Source organism: Cygnus olor, chromosome Z (genome assembly GCF_009769625.2).
Source record: "Cygnus olor isolate bCygOlo1 chromosome Z, bCygOlo1.pri.v2, whole genome shotgun sequence".
NCBI classification, from domain to species: Eukaryota; Metazoa; Chordata; class Aves; order Anseriformes; family Anatidae; genus Cygnus; species Cygnus olor.
In genome coordinates, this window is record NC_049198.1 from 36,744,594 (window position 1) to 36,768,118 (window position 23,525).

The window sequence follows — 23,525 nt, forward strand, 5'->3', positions numbered from 1 at the left end:
GCGTGGATGTAAACTTTGTCCTTGCTTATCTGTTTGCCCTTTTTATGACTCATTTTATTGCAGCTGAAGCTTAGCCTATGAACTTTCTGGGTCAAAGATGGTGATGCCTGGCTTATTGCAGGTGCTATAAAGCAGCTGCTATAATGGTCATACTCTGCCTCAGAAACTTCACCCCATTATCACTCTAAAGGCAAGATGATATTTGCTTTCTCCCACCCTCTGTACTACTGTAATTCAAATAAATACAGGTAAAACAACACAGGTTTTTAAACATTGCTTAATGAAATGATAGAGATGCCTATTTATGCCACTTCTGTGAATGAGACAGCGAGCAGACAGCATCTGAAGTGAAGCCACCATTGATTAACACTGTTCTACAGCTATGGTTCCCACACAGTGGCCATTAGTTCATTTCTTTCTACTACCATCTGTGGAGAAAAGACTGCTCTTATCTCTTTCACCAGCCCACTCTGCTGCTTGGAGGGACTAGGTCAATAAGCTGGTTGTCTACCTCACACTACCCTGTTAAAATACTAGCTGGTACTCATCTTCATTTAGCTGGAAAACTTAGCTCATGAAAGAGGTCACACTCCTCCCCATGCTTAAGATTCTAGAGCTTGAATAGACTTTAATTCTTTAACACCAGTTATTTCGTAACACTACAAGAATGCATTTTCACTTTGAACCTTATAAATCTATTACACTAACCTGAAACCACAGAGAGAGGCATAAAGAACCTGAGGTTGGCAGTAGAGGAAAAAATTCTGATGAAAGATATTCCTTGACTCGTTATTTAAACTAAGACACAACGTACACACTTCAAATTGCCAATTACTTAGATTGCTGAGACCATAAACATCACTCCCTTGTAATGGTACTTCAGAAGGGGACTGGTGTAAAGTAACTGCATACAGAAGCCCTCCTGCAAGCAGCATACTCAGTGAAGTAAACTAACTAAATAAATAAATCCACAGGGCTTCACTTCATCAAAGTGATTATAGCTGCGTGGATTTGGACAGATCTGAATTGTCTACTACAAGTAAGCATTTGTTCTTCAGTTACACTGGTTACCTTAAGTACCAGAAATCTGCACATACTACAACTTCTATGCAAACACGGTTTATCTTTTAAAGACTTCTGAAAAGAAACTAAGCCTCCAAAAATAGTGTCAACACTTAAGCCAAATCACCTGAGGAGGGTGCCTGTTGAAAAACAGTATATCTTCTTCAAGCAATATGCAAAAAAAAACACCTTTTTAACATTAAGAAATTGCCATTTGATCCAGGATGTATGGGTAGTAATTGTACAGTCCATTGCTTTTGCACTAGAGCTTTCTTGTCTTTGGGTGCTTCCTGCGCTTAAAGTCCCATTGACAACACTTCTTACATCTGCTTCTGTTGATGCTTCTGTAAGTGGCTACCATATCTCAGCATGCTCTCTGCAGCTGCCACATTTGAGCTATCAGTTTTCTTTTATGTTAAATCACAGACAGGGACACTAAAATAGAACTACTAGAAAACTAGTGACTGAACTGTTTTTCCTGGTTCTCCACAACTTGGAGTAACACGGTACCCCTTCACTCACCCTTAAGGTTACACTGCCTATCTCTCTGACAGCTGCTTGCCCAGCTGCTACAGGTCACATTTCATTAAACTGGACTTCTGTCCATCCCCCTCACCTCTGGATCTTGGTGCTGGGGGCAGAGGTTAATGCCTATTCCTAAGCTGCTCTTCCTACAGAAAAAGTTACCTTGTGCTGCTAGTCTGCTTTGCAAGAAGCAGCTGGGACCTGCAGATGAAAGCTCTGCACAATGTTTTTGTTACAATAAGGCAATTCATAACTCAAAATAAACAGAAAAACAGACAGGCATCCAGATGTAAGCAGAAGTAGTGTCACAGACCTAGCAAAATAAAAGGCTGCAGCAAAGGGTAGAAATATCCAGGGTATACCTACTCTTTCAGAAAGCTATTCATAATACTGGTCTATGCCATGTTCTTTGCACTCTAGAGCTGTGCCAGAGTACAAAGTAATGCAGCACTACATGCTGCTATACAGTGTTGGCTATACAGTGTTGGCTGTGCTTTCTATATTAAACATATCAATAGCCATGATCGTAAAATATAAATAATAGAGCAAACCCTTATCTAGTTACTGTTCAAAATTGGCAAAAGCTTTTTTCTTGCCCTTTTTTTTTTTTAATAATGTTAATAACTTTGCTGGGATGTTCTCCCAGAAAAGAAAACACACCCATGTTAGATTCTTTCAATTCCAGCTCAATTGCTATCAGAATGATTTTATCACCCAAGTTGAATATGATCTTCCTTCACATTTCAAAATTGGATTCAGGTGACTTCATGGTTTTCAGTTAGTTATTTCTCTATTTCAAAACACCTATGCCAAAGTTTCAGATGTAGCCATGAATCCAATTGCTTTAGTTCCCCCACCCCAGGCAAAAAAAAATAAAAATAAAATTGAGTACTGTAAGTCTGGTAGTAGCCATTGCTACACGCAAAACCATTAAAACCAATTTCGTCATATCTTTACAGATGTACAAAGCACTCAAAAGTATGCCATTGAAAATATACATTCCAGTGCAGCACAAACTCCAGGAGGGAAGTTTCATTGTCTACAAGAGCAAGTATTCTATCTGTACACATCAGACTCAGGACATAACACAATGCCATCAGTGATGCAGCAATGCTACTTGTACACGTTTGCAAGCTCTAACAATAAGTACCTGATTTCTTTTATTCAGATAAATTCCCTCTGCTCCTGGGCAAAGTGACTCAGACATGATGTGCAGTTTTGAACAGGTTATGTAAGATGCTTGCTGTAATACACTAGAGAGTAGAACTGTAAAATATGTAACAACAGGAAACAAAGTCATGCCACGCATATATGCATGTGCGGCAGCATTCAGATTACAAGCAGAGATTTTGGTAAACCAGTAGCAGGTTTCCACAAAAAGAGCACTATGTATTCTGGTGTGATTTTCTTATACACACTTAACATGTTCTGCCAGACCTGTCTGTGCCTCATTCTTGCTACCAGCATATTGCTACCAGCATATAAATTTCAGAATAAAACTGAAATCTCATTTGTCAGAAAGCAGATTAAGGAACAACCGTGTGATTGAAGACGCTGAAATGCAAAAGCTGCATTGTGTGTCAGCAGATTCTCACAACTGAGTCTGCAAAATATCAGGAGGAAAATAAAAGAAGTGGCTATTGCATACTTGAGGTTTCAGTGACAGAATTGTGATGGATATCCACGAGAAGCTACAGTCTGGTGACTACATTTTGCTGCCAGGTCTCCTTGCTACTTTGCTTAAGATCTTCAAGCATCAGATGGTACAAATAATCTCAACTTCTCAATTGTTTCTCAGTTTCTTTCAAAAAACAACAACAACAACAACAAACAAAAACAACAACAACAAAAACTACAACAACATCCAGTAAAACCAACCAACCAACCCCTCTCCACCCCGCCCAAAGCACCTTCAGAGTTTGCATACTTTGAGATTTCTTTGATCTCTAAATTATTTCAATCCTATACCTTAAAAGCTGCATTGAACACACAACTGTGAAGCTTCTGTTCCTGCAAATGTATTCTTTGATTAGAATTATTGAAATGTTTTTACGGTATTCACAATGTAAACTTAATAACTTCATGAAATTTACGGATGCAGAGAAAACCCAGGAGAAGTCCCACAGATACGCTTGTAGCAAATGTCTACAGTTGAACACACCTACAGATACACCTTGAATAACACCATTTTAAATAGAGGATACACAAGGAAAGGTTCTGGTTTTCAAAGGGAAAAAAAACCAAAACAAAACACAAAAATACAAGGTTGTGTCATCTTTCAAGGACCTTTACTAAATAATATTAGACAATTAAAAGGTAGAAGAGCTTCTATGTCAGACTGAGGTGGCAGAAAAAATATATTTAAAATATCACCTCAATGAGTAAGAATGATTCGAAACAGAAACTGTCCCACTGTCTTCATCTAGTTATGGATTTCAGAATCTGTACAATTAGGATGTTTTAACAATGCTTGTGCAAGGCCCTTCACAACGTTTTAGTAAACTAAGACTTTTTTTGGAGCTCTGAAGTGTTCACATTTGTGCAGCTGGTAAGGCACATTTTCTTCTGCCAGGGACGTGGGCCAAAACATCAGTGTTGTAGGAAACTGAAGAAAAACATACTTCATGAATTCAGATAAGGATGTTACCTACCTCTATTTTAGCTAAGCTAAACAAAATCAAAAAGGAAATACGTGAAGAATCTGACGTCCCAGAAATACAAATGACATGCCTACAGGCTACTTATTCTTACAGAAAGCTTTATCCTAGATAAAGTCAGAGATGGTCTGCCAGAGAAAGATTCTTTTACCTGACTCAGCCAAACTTAAAAAAAAATATATCATTATTACCGATGTTTGTAATAGCTCTTATAACTAATCTACATAGATTGAAGACACATTTGGAACATACTGGCACTGCACAGCAAAGATACTACAGAAACAAACTTTTCCATTATTAACAAGATTCCTTCAGTACTGGTTTTGTCTGGGAGAGAGTTAATTTTCCTCTTAGTAGCTGGTATGGTGCTGTGTTTTGGGTTTAGGATGAGAATAATGTTGATAACACACCAATGTTTTAGTTGCTGCAGAGCAGTGCTCACACAGAGCCAATGCCTTTTCAGCTCCTCGTGCTGCCCTGCCAGTGAGGAGACTGGGGGTGCACCCAGAAGGGAACAAAACCAGGACAGCTGGCCCAGGCTGGTCAAAGGGAAGTACCGCACTCATGCTCAGCAACAAAAGCTGGGAGTAAAGAAGTGGGTGGGAGGGGATGTTTGGAGTGATGGCATTTGTCTTCCCAGGAACTCGTCACATGTGCCCTGCTTTCCTGGAAGTGGCTGATCATCTGCCTGCTGGTGGGAAGTGGCGAATGGATTCCTGGTTTGGCTTTGCTTACGTGTGCAGCTTTTGCTTAATCTAGTAAATTGCCTTTAGCTCAACCCACAAGTTTTCTCAGTTTTACCTTCGTGATTCTCTCCCCCATTCAGCTGCAGGGGAGTGAGTGAGTGGCTCCCCACCAGGGTTAAAGCACAACACCTTCTTCCCCCAGGATGAACAGGCTAGTAATCCCTTTGTGAACTCTACTGAGGCCAAACAATACCATAAAGAGTTACAGCGTGCCAAGGTATACTGATGTATATACACATAGAAAGGATGGTCACTTTTTGAAGTGTTCCCATTTTCACCAGTGAACAATTCAGTTGCTTCTTCTTGAAGAACTACAAACTAATTTATCACTGCTAACCAGTCCTCTAAACACTAGATGAGAACATGACCTGCAGCAGTGCACAGCCTGACTGCATAAACAGGATGCAAAAGGCAGAGTTACAGAAAGGAGATGAAACAAAAGAAAGACAGCAGATTAGTCCTTAGGTTCAACTCATCCTAGAGCTGCTGCAGCAGTTGAGTCCCACATCACTAGATACAACTGCAGCTGAATAGCCCACTCACACTTCAGTCGGTCCAGTTGCTGCTTAAAGCAATATCCACATTAGCTCCGGAGACTTCAGAAGGTTAAGCGATCCACAAGCAAAAGGTAGTGAAGGTTTTCTACATGCTCCAGCAGAAAGTTGTTTTTCTTCAAACACTGATTAGAAATAATTTGTTCTCTGATGGAAATGTGTTTTAGTAAGCCATCATTCATCTCTGTGTCAATTAGACTGACTGTATTGTGCTAAGGAAAGCAGTGCAATTTACATTAGAAGCAAGCTACCTTTATCTCCAAGATAAAATAATGATATTTAAAACTTATATAAAACAGGTCAAACCAAAAGTCAACTATTTGCAATTATTTTCTCTAATTTTCCTTCATGTTTTACTTATGATCATAAGGAATATCTACATTTTCAGATCAAGCAATGAAAACACTGTTTAATATGTGTTGATTAGTTAGGTTTATTTCTCATTGGATGTGGCAAATGGAAAATGCCTCTAAAGCTATGACATTTATTTAATTTTCTCTTACGGGTCATTGAATTTTACATCAGACATTTTCCATGCATTATGTTTCCCATTTGTATGCACTTATATATAATGCATTTCTATATATATATATGATGAAAGTTGCACAGACATAATCCTTGCATGCTATTATGAAAAATGGACACGATATAATCAATCAATATATAATTAATCAAAATGCAAAATGGTTTAAAGCAAAGTCAGTTTGCTTTTTAGATGAGATTGAGAGTGCCCCCTCTTCCCAGCCAACAAGCAAGGAAAACATAACCCTTCAGTAAGGCAGTATCAGCACATTACTTATCCCTACAGATATCATTTTAGTTTTGGCATTACAGTCATTCCAACATACAGTTGAGTATCTTTTTTTTTTTTTTTTGGCCACAGAGAAGCAAGCTCCTTTACAACTGCTGGGACAGAGAGGCTGAAGAAGCACCCTGGGGCATTTTGCTGTGTGAAAAGATGAAGAGCTCAAGGAAGACTTTAAAGTTAAGACCAAACCACACAGCTCATGAAAGAGTTGCTGCTGAGTTCTCATGTGGAACCATGTGGCCAGGAAGGCCAACAGCATCCTGGCTTGTATCAAGAATAGTGCAGCCTGCAGGACCAGGGAGGTGATTGTCCCCCTGTACTCTGCTCTGGTAAGGCCGCACCTCGAGGACTGTGTTCAGTTTTGGGTCCCTCAGTACAAGACAAACACTGAGGCCCTGGAGCGTGTCCAGAGAAGGGCTACGAAGCTGGACATAAGTCCTGTGAGGAACGGCTGAGGGAACTGGGGTTGTTTAGTTTGGAGAAGAGGAGGCTCTGGGGAGACCTTATTGCTCTCTACAGCTACCTGAAAGGAAGGTGTGGGGAGCTGGTGGCTGGCCTTTTCTCACAGGTAACTAGCGATAGGACTAGAGGGAATGGCCCCAAGTTGCACCAGGGGAGGTTCAGGTTGGAAATGAGGAGACATTTCTTCTCGGAGAGAGCAGTCAGGCATTGGAACAGGTTGCCCAGGCAGGTGGTAGAGTCACTGTTCCTGGGGGTGTTCAAGGAAAGGTTTGATGTGGTGCTTAGCGACATGGTTTAGTGGGTGATAGTGGTGGTAGGGAGACGGTTGCAGCAGATGATCTTGGAAGTCTTTTGCAACCTTAATGATTCTATGATTCTATGAACCTAAGCAGTGCAGCCCACAGCAGGAGATGTGGGAGAACGATATTGACTCTTCCTCCACTATGCTCTCTGCTTTGGAAGCACAACCTTTTACCTGGGGTAGTGTTGAGACTGAAATTGTCAGCACATTTCAGGGTGATTATCTCCTAGTATTAACACTAGAAATCCCTTCAATCACCCATGTAAATCTTGGCATTACAACACTTTTCTTATGTCAGTGTTTCTGAACTACCTGTTAGTTATCCATTCTGCCCCCAGTTATCCTACCGGTCTGTGAACCCACCTACACCCGCATCTCATGATACAACTTCTTTGGCTACCAGACCAATTACTGCACTGTCTTTAGTGGAACACTTCAGCGGTACAAATAGTCAAGGTCAAAGACATACATCCAGGTCTAATGTCACACAGCCCTTTATGAGCTTACTCAGTCCCATCTTAATAGCAGATACACAGCTGCCTCTTGACATTAGAGGTCAAAGCAGAGCAGATCTAAAGCCCAAACTGTCACAATTCAAGCCAAAAACTGTATTTTGCCCATTTTAAGATGAAGAGCATATGCTTCTTCACCTTTAACATGTTTTAAAAAAATATGGAAGGGAGGCCTCTGAGAATGAGTTAACAAGCATGGTCTGACCTCAGATCTACACGAGTATCTTGCCTAAGCATTCCCACTGCCATCAAGTGCAGTGGTAGACAGGAACAGGAACTGCCCAAGTAGCTGAAAAAGCATCAGCTGAGGAAACAAGCTCGTCCCCAGCCCAGATTTCTGGAGGAAGTGGCACAGGAAGTCACAGATCAGAATGGCAAGAATTTTCCAGCCAAAAAAATGGCATGAAATGCCTCTGTCAACTGCACGTCTTGCCAGCCTCATCTCACAAATAACTTTCTAGACAAATACAGTTGATTTATCTGGACTTCTGTAAAAAGTATGCAATATAGAATATCTGAAGAAGGTGAGAATTAAAAGAAAGTGCAATGTTTGTAAAGAACTTGGCTTATGAGGAGAGAGATATTATCAAAGCAAAAGCATAATGCAAAGACATGCTACCATTAAGCTCTTTGTGCATTGATTATTGGGTCACACTTTGTTTTTTATTAACATTGGCACAAAAAGCAGAAGCATAATCACAACATTTGGTGATAACACTGAACCACAGGGTATCCACAAAACAGGATGTTGAACAGAGAACAACTGGATATGTGAATATCACTAAAGGAATTAAACTGGCGTAAGATGCAAGTACAGACAATTGGCAGCTCAGGGGAAAGGACAGAATTTGGAGGTGACAGACTGTGATCTCCCAGTATTGTTTTGTCAGAGATGCATTTCTAGTAAAAACAAAAAAAGAATTGTTGCCATGTCAAGAAATCTTTATAAGGCTTACTCCGGAATATTTTGAATTTAGAGTTGAATGGGAAAAAAGTAGGGCATGTAGGATGACTGGGGGGAATGGCAATTCTCCCTTGCTGGGATTACAGGTTTTGTACTGTCTAGTCTAGCAATATAAAACTGTGTAAATGTCCACCTTGGGCTCAAGAGCTTCTTTTTCTTTCCAGTACCAAAATGTCAGGAGCAATTTATACTGCAATATTTTACAGTTATAAGCAGAGGGACCAAACAACCTGTATCTAAAAAGAAAAAAAGCATTTTCTCAAACATTATTTTCTTTTGTTTCTGAGAAAATTACCAGAATGTTAAGGCCAGCTAGATACTTAAAATGCAGCTGACAACAAAAGGACTGGGAAAAGAAATATAGCTTAATATTATCCTTGACTTCACCAGCAGTGCTGTAGGCAACATTCAGAAGAAAAAAAAAAAAAAAACCCACCCTAACCTATGGTATATACTCTAGGAGCATGTAGATCTCAGTGCTACATTACAGGAAAAAAAAAAAAGATAAATCACCACTTCGAGATAATCTGTCAGGAAAACGATCAAATCCAGCAGCCAACAATTGGTTTATGTAAATATGTACACGTACATGTGTACATATATCTTGCTTTATTTACCAACATTTCTAGGTGGACATAAATAACGCTGCTCTCAGAGAACCAATGAGAGAAAATCAAAACCAAAACCAATACCACTTACCATTACAACATCTAAATAGCCTTATACTCCTACTGTTGATGCATACTATTACATTAATTATAACATCTCTTAACATCTCTTTCTTAAAAAACAAGTCAAACAAAAAGAGCACTCTTTGGAAAAGCACTTGGAGGTGGTAAGGCAAGTATGCAGTTCAGACATATAGCATAAGTGTTCTAAGCATTAGCCAACTCACCGTACTACATTTCTGACAACTGTACATGTGCCCAGAGTTATCTCTGTTGCTAAGAGCAAAGAATTTCCACCAATCTACCAAGAATATGTATTTTAAAACCTTATTGAACTAGCTTTCAAACAGTCAGCTCAGTGGGTAGAAATGTTTTACAATTTCACAAAAGGGGTAAAATACTTTCAAATAGTCCACGGAACATGCTTTGTTTGTTCTTGTGTTTAGTTCTGAAGCATAGTTCACTCCCAGTAGGCTTAAGTTCTCAATATGAAAGGAAAAGCATGTAAGGAAAAGGTTGTAAGTCTTATTTACCTTTTTGTATGTTTTCTCTTCATTTGGCTTTCCAGCAGTAACATCTCCATTTTCAGTAACAGACGACATCTAATAATAGAAGCTTAAGTTATAAATGAAATACTTGCATAAGAAAGCATTCAAAAAAGATCATGCAATCTGTTGTTGAATTCTTGCTAATGTCAAACTTTTTAGAGGACGGCAAGTCACCAAGTTACTGACAGTCCATGAGGATTCTCCTCTTTTGATGTTAACTTAACCTTCCCTTTTTTTCTGGTCACTTGCTCAAAACAATGTCCAGAGTTGCAGAAAGTCAGTAGTTTAGTTAGGATCACCTCTTTCCCTCTTTATAGCGGGAGCTCAAACTGCACTGGCATAGCCTATTCGCCCTACTGCAACTAAAATTCACTCTTCATTTCAATTATTGAAATGATTGTTAATTCACTCATTTTGTTTTACACTATTTTACGTCTTTCTCTTTGAATAAGCAATATTCTTTTAAGTATACAAGCATACCGCCTATATTCCTTGCCTTATTTGTTCCTGATTAATTCTTGTTCTGCTACCTTTATGCACTTTTCTAAAACTTCTCAGCTCTAAGTCAGTAGGTCCCAGACTTTGTCAGTTAGGTAATGCCATCAGCAGCAAAATGACATCCCAGCTGTGAGCAGGCCACTATCACATTCAGCATGAGCCACACCTACCAGTTGCATCCTCTCTTTACCAAAAGGGTAAATATTTTTGCTGTGCACACTGAACTACTGTACAACTGTCAGCTACTCTGTGGCCCTCCCTTAAATAAACCTTCACTTCCTCAGAAGCAAACATCCTAACGTACCTTGCCATCCAGGTGTGTGCACTCTACTCTCACCTGACCCCTCCCAGCCCCACCTATGGCCTGACCCAGAGACAAAGCAACTGTGGCTTCCCACATCAAGGGGTTATCAGATGCCAGGAACAACAGCTCAAGCACTAGATACCTTCACATCAACCCATTCACCAGCTGCCTCTCACTGGCGGGGTTGGGACTGCTGTTATTGCTGCCACTGCTACTGCCACCAGTACGATCCTCTGCCACTGACCAGTAGACACTGCACTGGGTCTTTCATGGTACATGCAACACCTATTCTTTTAGCTCCATCAGTGAATTCAATTACTGTCATGTCAATGTTATCTTTTGGATTATTAAAGAAATACTAACTAACACAGGGACTGACAGTAACATTACAAGTTACAGGACAAGCGTTTTTCACCAGCTCTTTTCTGTGAGTACTTGACTTCACATCTGAACAGCGGCAGGTGTAGTTTAAGTCAACTTTCCATTAAGTTGTCTTAGTTTCTAAATTGCTTGACTGGTAAACTCTTTAGAGAAGAGTGATGTCTATTTATTAGATGCCATAAGGTGGCAACCAAAAAGAGGAGCTCCTAGACATGCTGCAATGAAAAAGGATAGGGTTTGGTAGACTGACTAGATGCAACATTTACTGAAACTCAGTGGAATTTTACTTTCCATATCTTTTTTCTAAGTTATGTCAATAACGCAATCCTCTCCCAAAGCAAATGTACTTTTTCCTTCTGTTTCCTACAGTTTGGTCACTGTACTGTTTCAACAAAATCAATATGCTGATCACATTCATACTGTCTTTGAAATTCTCATTTTGAGACAGATCTTTGAAATTCTGATTTTCAGAGACAACATTTTTTCATGACTCTTTTCAAAAAATCACATACATAAGAGAGGCAAAATTTCCTCGTTTCCAAGCACCTTACATATCTGCTGTGCAAAACCAGTACTCAGAAGGATCCCTTTGGGAGGGATTTTCCAGGCAGAAAAGGACAACATTCCCTCAGGCCTATGTCCGGCACATGACTTATTCAACATGAACGTCTTTTTCTTCACACCAGTGTTCAGCTCCACAGGAAGACTCCTCAGCAGACTGCATGGGATGAGCTTGAGAGGTACAATGATGGACAAAACTAAGAGGCTTGTGAGCTACATTTTCAGTGGCACATCTCAGAGACTCCAGGTCTTTGGCTGCACTGACACTTTATCTCCCCCAAAGAGCAAGGAAGTATTTGACATTACATCTTGTCATGGTTGTAGAGCAACATTAGATCAAGAATAAACCAGTAAGTTAGAGATCACCTGGGTCAGACACTCAAACTGTGGCTGTCAAATTAAAATCAAATTTAATAAGCAAAAAAACAAAAACAGAAAGCACATACACATACACAAAAAACAACTCAAAAAGCTACAAGAAAATCTTTTAAAATCACCCTAGATTTCACTAACACTTTCACAATGTAAGTATACATACCCTTATAAACACCAGGGAAAGTCATCTGGAGCTGAAAGTGATAATCAAGCCATTCATCGGTGTTGTTGATGTTTTCCAGAATCTATTAAAAGAAAAATCTGTTACCATCTGTCTGCCATTACAAATGTACACCTCACAGAATAGCGTTTGACTTCCTTCTTCCATTCTTCAGACGAAGTAAGGATCTAGCTAGAAGCAATGCTGTTCAAGGACTGTCTCAAATAGTTTGGTCACTAATATGTCAATAATGTACTTAGGACACTAGCAATGTTACAAAGAATAAAATCATTGCAGTTCAACTTGCCTCTGCCCTAGAGATGTCACTACTACAGCACCAGCACCCCTACTATGAAATTTATATAGAGCAGTTGACCTACATGCTGTGAAGTGTTGTGAAATTACATGCTGTCTTTCATGAAGAGTTTCGAAATTAAATACTAATCTGTATCATCCTCTTTCCCTGGGGATAGCCCAAATTCCACGAAAAAGATAAGCAATGGGAGTGATGGTTTGCAGGACTGGATTCTGAATAGTTGTAGATAACAAGTAAACCCATTTTGGAAGTTTTTCACAATGGTAGCTGCTGTCAGCATAATTTCTGAGAACGATGTCGAGGTAAGCAATTTCATATTTAAAATTATTTATTTGAATAAACATGAGACATATTTAATAGTCAAATATTATTCAATACCTCTTTGGAATGAGCTCATCCTCCCATCTTCTACATCTGTTTTAAGCTACATCAGTAAAGCTAGTCCTCAATTTAATTTCTCAGCCACATCAGAAGAAAACAAATCTCATTTGTCCTTAATCAGTACAAACTGCATCTTCTGTGTAACTAAAAATTGATTTAAAAAAAAAAATCCACAGCCCTTGTTCACTGAATTTAATTTTCCAATAATCTGAAAAGTATCCATAACACCACTAGAAAGCCTTTTCCTAAAAGGCTTCAAAACAGTATTTACCTCCCCTTCAGTGATGCAGAATAAAAATTGCTCTTGAGATTAAAAACAAAAACAATAAATGAAGGGACAACACAGAAACATAGACGGCTGGATTCTCTGAGAATAAAGGCTTCCTTAGAAACATCTTTTGTAAGGTCACATACCAGTATTTTCCTACTACAGTTAGCTACATTGTTCTTTTTAGCCTTCAAGCAATTAATGTATCTTAATCAATAATTTCTTTACTTGGATAGGGACTGCCATCACGGTACACATGAAACTTCTACTTAAAGACAACTCAGTCCTGATAGCTATTAAAACTGCCTGTAGTTTATCTAGCTTACCTATCTATATTTATAAATTTTATGTCATTAACTGATCCGCATTTGTAACTCTATCAGTACACAAACACAGACATCAAGAACTTCTGTTAATACAACTTCTGTAGGAGGAAGAAGACTCTTTATTATACTGATCACTGGGTAAAACTCTACCTAAATCATTGTCCTCCACACACACGAGATTATCAATACAGTATCCTCTACTACTCCCATCACTTCCTAAAATATGATCACACATACTCAGCAAAAGCCAAACACAAATGCAGCATGGAAACTTTCTCTCAGTAAGATGCTGGCTGAAGAAAACACTCATGCCAGATATGGAAGAAAAGCCTGACTGTCCTTGGTACAGTCAGATAAATTATTTAAGAACGCCTCATCCATGTGAAAATACACAGCTGTAATACTGACAAAGACAGAAAAACAGACAGTGAGATCCCAGCTGCAGCAACTACCAAATACAAAAATTCACAAACCATGAAGAAAGTGATTTTTTTTCTACCTACGCTGGTTTATTTAATTCCTAGAGGCAGCTAGAATTTTTTCAGTTTCTGGTCTTTCGGAAAACAGATCACACAGTTCTGACTTAATTGGCATTGTGCTAAACACCTTTCAAGATCTTCACACTTGGACAATGATCTTATATTTCCTACAAATAATCTTTGGAAAAGCCAGTGTAACTTAGAGTGTTTTCTCCCTGCTCTGCAGCAACTTTGTGTGCTCTGCGCTGTGTGTACCAAGAGCTACTGTTTCAGTTCTGCTGAGCTTTAGCAGTGCAAAGATGGGCCGCAAGTTAGAGTTTTGGAACCCACTTCCAGGCTGAACTACAACTGATCGATCAATTGATTAATTACAACAGCAGGGAACTGCCATAACTAAAGCATCAGGTCTCTGCATGCATCTGACAAAGGGCAGGCTCACAATGAAGTATGGCTGGGCAGGGGGTGAAGCAGGAAAACATCTAGTCAGAAAAATAAAGTGGGTATTCAGAGAAAGACTGGGCTGTGCAGATCTGTTGTTGAATTTCTCAAACATCACACATCCTATGTCACGGCACAAAACAGAAACATTAAAATCCAGTAGAAATTTAAAGGTCATGAAAGAGCACAGAAATACAAACTGCTGAATCCTCCACTTAATAACACTATTTGGTTCTGTGTATTTCAGATAATCTGCTTATTAGAAATAGATACTTTCTAATTCTTACAAAGTTGTCTTCCAGAAAGACACAAAATCCCCAGAATGGGGAAGTTTACTCCTTGAAAGAGCATATATAATTTCATATTGTATTCATTACAAAGATATTAAGTCAACACCAGACCAAAAAGTGAAGTTAAGAATAATTGTTTTATCCACCCTTAGCAAGTTTTCAATTTAAGATTGCATTTTTGACAATGGCAGCTTGCCAGAACGTGTAAAGATTTTGTCAGACATGTCTGCATCTGTAAGCAGTATTTGTAGTGAATTCTATTAAAAAGAGTAATCATTACCACAGTTAATACTTTGCTAGCTTTTGTCCCTCCTCTGCTGCTTTAAGGCAGCATCTCTTAACACAATTAGGAGTACCACACCCATTTCATTTACCAGAAAACTCACTTTCACTCATAACATTTGCCCAGTCATACTTTTTCTCATGGTGGTAGCTGTGAAGTAGCTTGTCAAGTCCGTTCCTCAATTCAATAAAGACTTGCATATCTATCTGGAAAAATACTTCACCAAGCCACATGGAGCACAGAGTCAACGTGCTGCCAGGTTTCAGGTACAGTGTGAAAATGGAAATCTTCATCATGCAATGATTTAGGAAACGGAAGAATTTCCAAACCAAAAATGCTCCACAGAGGAGGAAATCCACCACAACTTATTCATTAATGAAAAGCTACTGTCTTTCTAGGTGCTTTCTTCTTGAGATGCACTGATTCCCTTTCTCATTGCCCCCGGCAAACAGAGAGCAAACAGCCCTGTAACATACTCCTGCCTCCTCATACTGCACTTTCCACTTTCAAACCTTTTTCACTCTTCTTTTCCTTTACCAAACCCTCTAGAGTTTTTAAAAGTAAGATTCATTGACCAGACAACAGGCATAATAAATGCAGCTGCCTAAAGCTTTTTCATTCCTCTATTATCTCTCTGTTTCAGAAACTGACATCTAGTAGGCAGTGTGGTCAGGGCTTGGAAGTTTAAAAAGATAGCAGAACCTGGATAAAAGACTTTCATTAACTACCATATTCTCACACCACCACAGGAAACAAAAAGAAAAAAACAGGAACTCCAAGAGCAAATGACGCTAATAAAGCTAACTCTCTTAGCTTGGGATGAGGGGGGACTAAGACTGGAGCTCATGCCTTACTTAGTGCTCAACAACCTACTCCCACAAATAATGCAATTACAAAGCTCCCTCCTGTCTGGATTCTCTGGTAACTACTACAGTATGTACATCAGTAGCAGTATTCCCTGTTAGGTGTCATCTCGACTTGCCTATTTTTTCATGAAACTTGCTGCAATCCTGTGCCACTGTAAGATTTTGTTGACACTGGTCAATTAGAGCTGACAACAGCTTTCTCCCTTCCCTCTGCAGTAGAATTTGAAGAGTAAGATTATTTTTAAGATTATTTGTAAAGGAAGAGACTTGGGACACACAAAACATCCTCTGACACATGTACAACTTTCATGAATACATCTTGTTTCCATAGGAATTTAAGTTAAAAATATCAGTGTGCTTCTGGGTGTCCCTGGGAACAGGAACTGAAGAGGGGACCTCAAAGGTTTTTCGTGTTGTGCTATTTTCAGAACACTCAGGAGGTAGCTGAATATTTAAAATGAGGTGAAAAGTGTGACCTAAATTGTTAGAACTTGTCAAAATTAATACAATTCCCAGGCAGAAATTACATGCTACCTCCTTTCCAGAGTTTTTCTTTAAGCTTTTAAGATACTGCTAACTACAACTTTCATGATTTAGTTGCCTCTGTTCTAAGGTGAATGGACAATTCATGGTGGTGCAAGAACCTGCAAGCAATGCTAGCATTGTGCCAATAAGCAGATGTAAATAAGAGAAAGGAAGCATAATTTGGTGTCATGTAGAGAATAAGAGAAGAGGTATTACAAGAAACATAATATAGCTTTCTCAATGGTCATAACAAGTTAACCTCATCTCCAAGAAACTCTTATTTTAATTTCAGTTAACGTTCTTTGCACATGAGCAGCAGGACAGTTACATAGCTCTTAAGGAAAAAATGAGGCTGTTCATGTGGCCACTTCGATATAAAGTACATAAAAATCATGGGTTTTTTCCCTCCTTTTTTTTTTTTTTTTTTTTTTAAAGTATCCCAGACACTAGTCTGTGAAATGGACTCACTTCCTTATAGCTTCCTTAGCTTCCTTATAGCTTATGGTTACAATCATGTAGCCATCTAAGATCAAACATTCTTGCATGTCCACGTACCTGAAATATCCCAAAGCTGGTATTTACAAACCAATATATCCTGAGAATTAAGTCAGTGTTTACACACTTCAATGCACATGACAATCATTAGAAGTTCTGACAAAGCTTTAATTCTGAAAAGTTCTATTTTCCTCTTTCAATTTTCAGGTTCAGAACTTCAGTCATAGTTGCACACCTATCTGGTCCTAATGCCTGTTTTTAATCTCTATTGCCAGCTGCCATGACTTCAGCTCTTCCCAGAAGCACTGAAAGATCTCCTTTTGTCTTTCCAGACACGAGCCACGGAAGTAGAAGGAAATTTTTGCTGCATCATATATACCATTGATATACCCTGCTAAATATGTGTCAGAAAAATATATTGTATGAATTGTGAAATAGGGTAGGAAGGGAGCTAAAAAACAATGGTTAGGTCTGTTATCCTGGCAAGTCTACCTCCTGCCACCAGGCTGGTTATGGCAGTTTTAAGTGTGATTAAAAGTCAAAACTTTTCGGTGAGATTTGTGATAGTACTGTAAAGGCTTGTGCGTTAGTGAAAACTGGAAAAGGTTTCCATTTTAATTCAAAAAAAAAAACAAAAACAAACAAAAAAAAAACTCTTCCCACACCCCTCCTTCCCCCCCAAAATGGAATTATTCCTAAAACAGCCTAGCTTATTTTCTGCAGTTTCAAGCCCTGGCTAACCTATAAATCTTTCTAATTACTTTTTCTATCTTGCCTGAAAAAATTAGAGGGACATGCATATAACAAAGAAAGCAAATGATGAGATGCGTATCTGAAGTAAAATGGAAAAAAAAGAAATTTGTTTCTTCTCATGGTCTGCATGATAATGAGAGGGCAGCACAAAGGCTACAGAGAAAAACACAAGCAAAAAGCATCATAAACCTGTGATTCAGATTGTTCACGTAGTTAAACTATCTCATCTGTTCACGCCACCTTTGTTGACATAGCTTAATACCACACATTAATTTCAATGGCCTGTCAGATTTTTAGGCTCACAGTAACTAACCCAAGCACAGTGCTGAGATTCTGATACTGTTTGATTCTCTTGGCAATCCCCATTTCCAGGAATATAGGATAGCATTTGAATTAAAACAGATAGGAAAAAAATGTAGCAATAGGAGAAACAATCTTAGTTTGCAGGCTGAATTTGAGATTTATCTGAGTAATTTGAGCTTTAAAGCTATATATGTTTCTATCGCAATTCTCTGATTCACTGTAAGAGGTATCACATCAACTACCCCCCGTAGCTTTCACAAAGGGAAAACACATTAAAAGGTAGAACATCAGCAAATATCACCTCCATCCAAGTTTACAAATACTCAGAATACAGTTTAATTACCTGGGAGATTTAACAACTTACAAAAGCCCGGCCCTCTTGCACTTAAGGTGGTATTAATTGCACATTAAGCTTTTCTCTGGTTCAAAACAGCCTGCAAGCGCAATAACCACAGAATCACAGACCACAACAACATCACAAGTTATAGCTGCATATTCTATTTTTCACAACAAATCACATTATTCGTTTTGAAAATAATCAGGTGTGGTTTTTCATGGAAACTTGCTTTAAAGAATGGAAATAAAACTTCAAATTTGTGAAAGTAAACACAGTTTACAAATCCTTGGAAAAAGCTTACAGTGCTCCTACAACAAAGCATGCCTCTCTCCATTTGTAACGTCTTTGTTTTTGAAATTCTACATCTCACAGATAACTTGAAAGCCCTCTAGAAAGTATTATTTTTTTCTCCACAAATCATCATATTCAGATCTTCATTCTAAGTCTTAAATCCATCTCGCTACCCCGATGCCATGACTTCACTCTTCGCAGAAGGACTGAAGTATCTCTTACATCTTTCCAAACATGACCTGTAAAAGCAGAGCAAACTTTCTACTGCATAGTAGGTGGTGTTCATGCATTAAGAACTATGGGACTTTTCCAAATCACTGATACTAGACCAGCAATCAGAAAGAACAAACATTTGATCCCTGACATAACTGACGTCACACTGTGTATTTTGCAGAAATTGCTAACAAGGCCTCCTTTTAGAGTGGAATAGCCTCATTAATTTCTCATTATTTTGTAACAGACCAAAAGCACACAAAATAGAAAGGCGTATTTGTACATTGCCAAAGAAGGGTTCCCAATTTGTACTCATGTTTCAATAATTGAGATTTCATATTCCAACAGTAACATTTAGGAGATTAGCAGCCTTTTTAACAGCCAACTGCAGTGGCAAGGTAGAAGTATCTCAAAGTCCAGAGTCAGAGCTCTGCTCCATTATTTTGGGAACTTCAATATGGCAATGGTCCTAATGCTATTAGCACATACCAGACACTGCATTATTTTGAAATAACATTACCACGCAAGTGCATGCTCTCCAACTAATTACTCCAGCATGCTGGGACAAGTGATTGATTAACAAAGCAAAGAACACAATCAGAGAAAAAATTCTTCTACATTTGACTTAGCTTGTACATGGAAAATTGAATTGCAGGGATCACATGCCTGTGGCCATGATGTTTGGAGGGAAAGCAAGTCAAGAAGCATCACTCAAATAATTAGCAAGTGAGATCCAACAGGAATGATGTCTCATTCAAGGGAAAAAGGAGATCAGTTGAAGTGTTACTTATTTTCTAAAGGAATGACACAAACACAGATGCAAACAATCCCAGCTTGCTGGATGGAAAATATCTATGACAGAGGAGTTTGGCCAAGCCACCCGCTTTAGTGACCTCAAACTCCAGAAAGAGTTGTACAGAAAATGGAGAATTGGTCAAATGCCTAAGGATAAGCATACACAGTGTAGAGTGAAGACATAAGACCAAAGGCAAAAAGCATGAAATGAGACACAGACAACCAGAAATGAAAGAAAAAATAAATAAATGCAGCCAATAATTTTTGAGACACAAGACAGAATTTTTCTTGTACTCTTCACACAGGCTTGAAAAGTCAGCCATCACTGACACCACTGGACTTCAAAATACACAGTATACCTTTGTAAAGACCTCACAGACTTTGGGCATGATAAATGGTTGCAAGCTATCAGCAACCACAATGCGGTAAGTACTCATGCTAGAGACACCACAGGAACTTTTCAAGTTTTAACAAGGAAGTCCCAGAAACAGAGTAGACGCATCGAAGATAAGCTGATAACTAGCAAACACAGGGAGAACAAGGACCAATTGAGTCCAACACTACTTCCTTCTCTATCAAGTTATCATGTGGAGTGTTCAATGGATCTGAAGTAGAGGCAATAAGAAGGCTTCAGTCAAGTTTTCAACAGCATCCCATGAAACATTCTCAAAACTTGCTAGAAAAGATGGTCAAGGTGGAGCTCTTCCACAGCATCAGTAAGGTTCAGCTGGAGTACTGTGCCCGGGTTTAAGTACTGTACTTTAGGAAGGCCGGAGTAAATTGGAGATCATCAAGGGGTAAGAATGAAAATGGCTAGAGATTCAGAATGTGAGCTATGCAGGGAAGTGTAAAAGAACTGGAATTCAGTCTAAACAAGAAAGAAAAAAAGACTGAGGAGAGACATGATAGCTTAACACAAATTGATGAAAGAGGGAGGGAACAATCCCGCTCTCAGGACCAATAACAAATTACTATAATGAGAAACGTGTATGAAAGAACAAGAACTTCATGTCAGTTGTAATGCTCTATTTCAAGACATTTATCTTTTCTCCACTCACCATAACCTCAACAAAATGTCAGCCGTAACATTTTTCTTCACCAACTCAAAATTACTGTGCAAACATAACCACATAACAGAAACATATAATGAAGAAAGATAATAGAAATTAATTGCTTATCTATCATGAACATTCCCAAAAAGATTGTTGGCAGACAACATGCAAAAGCTGTGGTTAAAAAAATTAACATGCAGTAATACAGACTGCATAATTTGTTCATCAGTTTTCCACAGGTTAGTCACAACTTGAAAGTGAAATGCCTCTGGGAATTACTGAGTCTTTTAGCACATTACCACATAATCAGTCCTAATAGTTTGCAGAAGTAAATGCTGTGGAAACCTGGTACTGATGTTGAAGTGCATTATCATGATCTTGAAGTCACCTACGTCTTCTCACCTGGTTCCTGCAAGCATATTTTTTTTTTTTATATATATATACATCTTTAACTGAGTGTTAGCTAAGCTTAGCTTTTCGGAAGCCACATTATCTAAGAAATGCAAGTCTTTAAAATCCTGTTTTAATCTCCATTTGAGGGCCCATCCATACAGCTGCAAAAGACAGTTGAAGAACAGATGGAACAGATTGCCTTGGAGGATGCAGTGGTAATGTTGGAAATTTTAGAACGGATTAGACAAATATTTTAAATGCAGTTGATACTGTCGAAGGAAGGGAAAGGTCTTGATACCCTTTCATGGTCCCTCCTAGCACCACCACATAACATTTAGGCTGTATATCTGTAACAGTCATATTTGGTGTTCTTATCTTCCTGCCTTCCCAATATGCATTTGCTAGCATCCTTATTATAGCACCAGTGCTCCCCAGGCCCCAGAAAAACTCACCTAGACAATTAAAGTAACAAGAATGTAAGCTATCAGAGAATAATAATCATAATGGAACTCCTTATAATTACGAGCACAGTTCTCACATGAACTCCTATAAGATAAGAAGAAACTGTGAAAATGATGAGGAATGTGATGCAACAGGTCACATGCCCTTGGTCCATGCTGAACAAGAGATCCATTGTCTCAATTATTTCAATCACTTACATACATTAACACAATTTCATAACTGCACTTCCACTTGTGACAAAACTGGGAAGAAAGTCTGGGACAGATGAAAGCAGTGCTAAAATCAGCATTCAAGAGGCTGCGCAACAGCACCAGAATGAAGGTAAAAATTAATTTAGAGGAAAGATCTGCAATAACATGTCTAAGCTTAGGTTCATAAATGTACATTTACACAGGTGCCTAGCCTTCCTGAAAACCAAAGTTGTTCAAGAATGGATATACAAGACTGAGGTAAGCACCAAGTCTGAAAATCACATCTAAATTCAGATGAGAGACGCTCATCATTAAGTCACTCTATGGAACAATAAGTTTCATTATGACTAATTAAAAAAATACTGCTTTCCCTCAGGAAAGTTAAGACTGAATTAGCAGAAGTTTTCCCTGGACTCCGCTGATTTAATTTTAGTTACAAATTAAAAGAAAGCTGACTATACTCTCAGAAAAAAAAGTTAAAAAAAAAATCCAACCTCTTGTACCATTCTCAATACAGAACAACTGCTACATCACTGAAATTCCTTTGATTAGATCAAGTGTTCTCAGTTTCCTATGGAGCAGAAGTTACTTAGAGACCATTCAGAAACATATGCAAACATATGGAAAGGGAGAAGATTATCCCATTTTATGAAATAATTTATAAAATACAAAGCTGGAGCCTTCTTCTGTTAAATGGGCCTTCCTGAGCATTTCATTTTAAACTACAGAGAAAACTTCAAGGGAGAAAAAAATAATCTGAGAAGCTGCCTCAGGTAAGAGGCAACAATAATAATAAAACGAGTAATGCAGTAAAATCAAAATCTGAAAACAATTAAAGAAAGAATTACTCAGCATACATGGAAATAGCTGCTATTTTTCATGGCTGCTGTCTAGGTGTCATCAAACTCAGACTGAAGTTTTACATCCATTGGAGCAGAACTACACCTTTAAGTGCAGAAAAACAACTATTTTTTTTTTTTTTAAATGTTATGCCACACTCTGACCATGTTAACTGCTTTAAATGTAAAGGTTACTACTATCTACAAGTATTAACACTTACGGGTACTTAAGATATAGTAGCACTATAAGGAACTGTATACTTTTGTTCTCTTAGTCAGTCAGACTTAAATTGGCAGACAAGAGCGAGCAACTGACTACATTTTTCCTGACAGCCGCCTGACAGTATGCTGAGATTTGGCACTCCTCTGAAATTACAAATACACTTGTAATGTACTTTAAGAAACAATAACACATTAGTGTACATATGCAACCTACTGACGTTAAGAAACACGGTATACTTTGGCAAGGAATACACACAGCTCTTTTAAGGTATGGAAACACAGCCACAGAATTTTTAAATGGCAATACAAACATTTTCAAATAAACATTTTAAAATAGTTATTTACAGCCAAGTGATATAAGGGGACTGTTTTCCAACAGTCTTTCACTTGCCAAATGTTGTGGCTTAACCTCATAGGCAGCTCAGCACCACATAGCCATTCACTCACTCCCTACTCCCCCAAAGTAGGATGGGGGAGAGAATAAGAAACAAAAAAAGTAAAAACTTGTGGGTTGAGATAAAGACAGTTTAACAGCACAGAAAAGGGAGGGATAATAATAATAACATAAAGAATGTGCAAAGCAACTGAGGAATGCCATTGCTCACCACACACTCACCTGACCACAAGCGCCCAGCCTGTCCCCGAGTAGCGTGTCCTCTCCCCTCCCCAGCAAGCCAGCCCAGTTTATTGTTCATCATGACATTATATGCTATGGGACATCCCTTTGACCAACCTGGGCCAGCTGTCCTGGCTGTGTCCCCTCCAACTTCTGGAGTGCCCCCAGGCTCCTCGCTGGCAGGGCAGCACAAGGAGCTGAAAAGGCCTTGGCTCTGTGTGAGTGCTGCTCTGCAGCAACTAAAACATCGGTGTGTTATCAGCATTATTCTCAGCCTAAATCCAAAACACAGCACTGTACCAGCT

General features: G+C 38.7%; 1 protein-coding gene across 9 annotated transcripts in view; it reads right to left on the reverse strand.

The window, feature by feature from the left end:
- PIP5K1B (phosphatidylinositol-4-phosphate 5-kinase type 1 beta) overlaps window positions 1-23,525 on the reverse strand; it is a 114,987-nt gene that overhangs the window by 66,343 nt on the left and 25,119 nt on the right. For all 9 annotated transcript variants that reach the window (XM_040542307.1, XM_040542309.1, XM_040542303.1 and 6 more), the window contains 2 exons: window positions 12,090-12,171; window positions 9,793-9,861 (listed from right to left, as the gene is read on the reverse strand). In XM_040542307.1, the coding sequence (XP_040398241.1) occupies window positions 9,793-9,861 (69 nt within the window). In that variant the 5' untranslated portion in view covers window positions 12,090-12,171. The remainder of the gene's footprint in view (window positions 1-9,792; window positions 9,862-12,089; window positions 12,172-23,525) is intronic.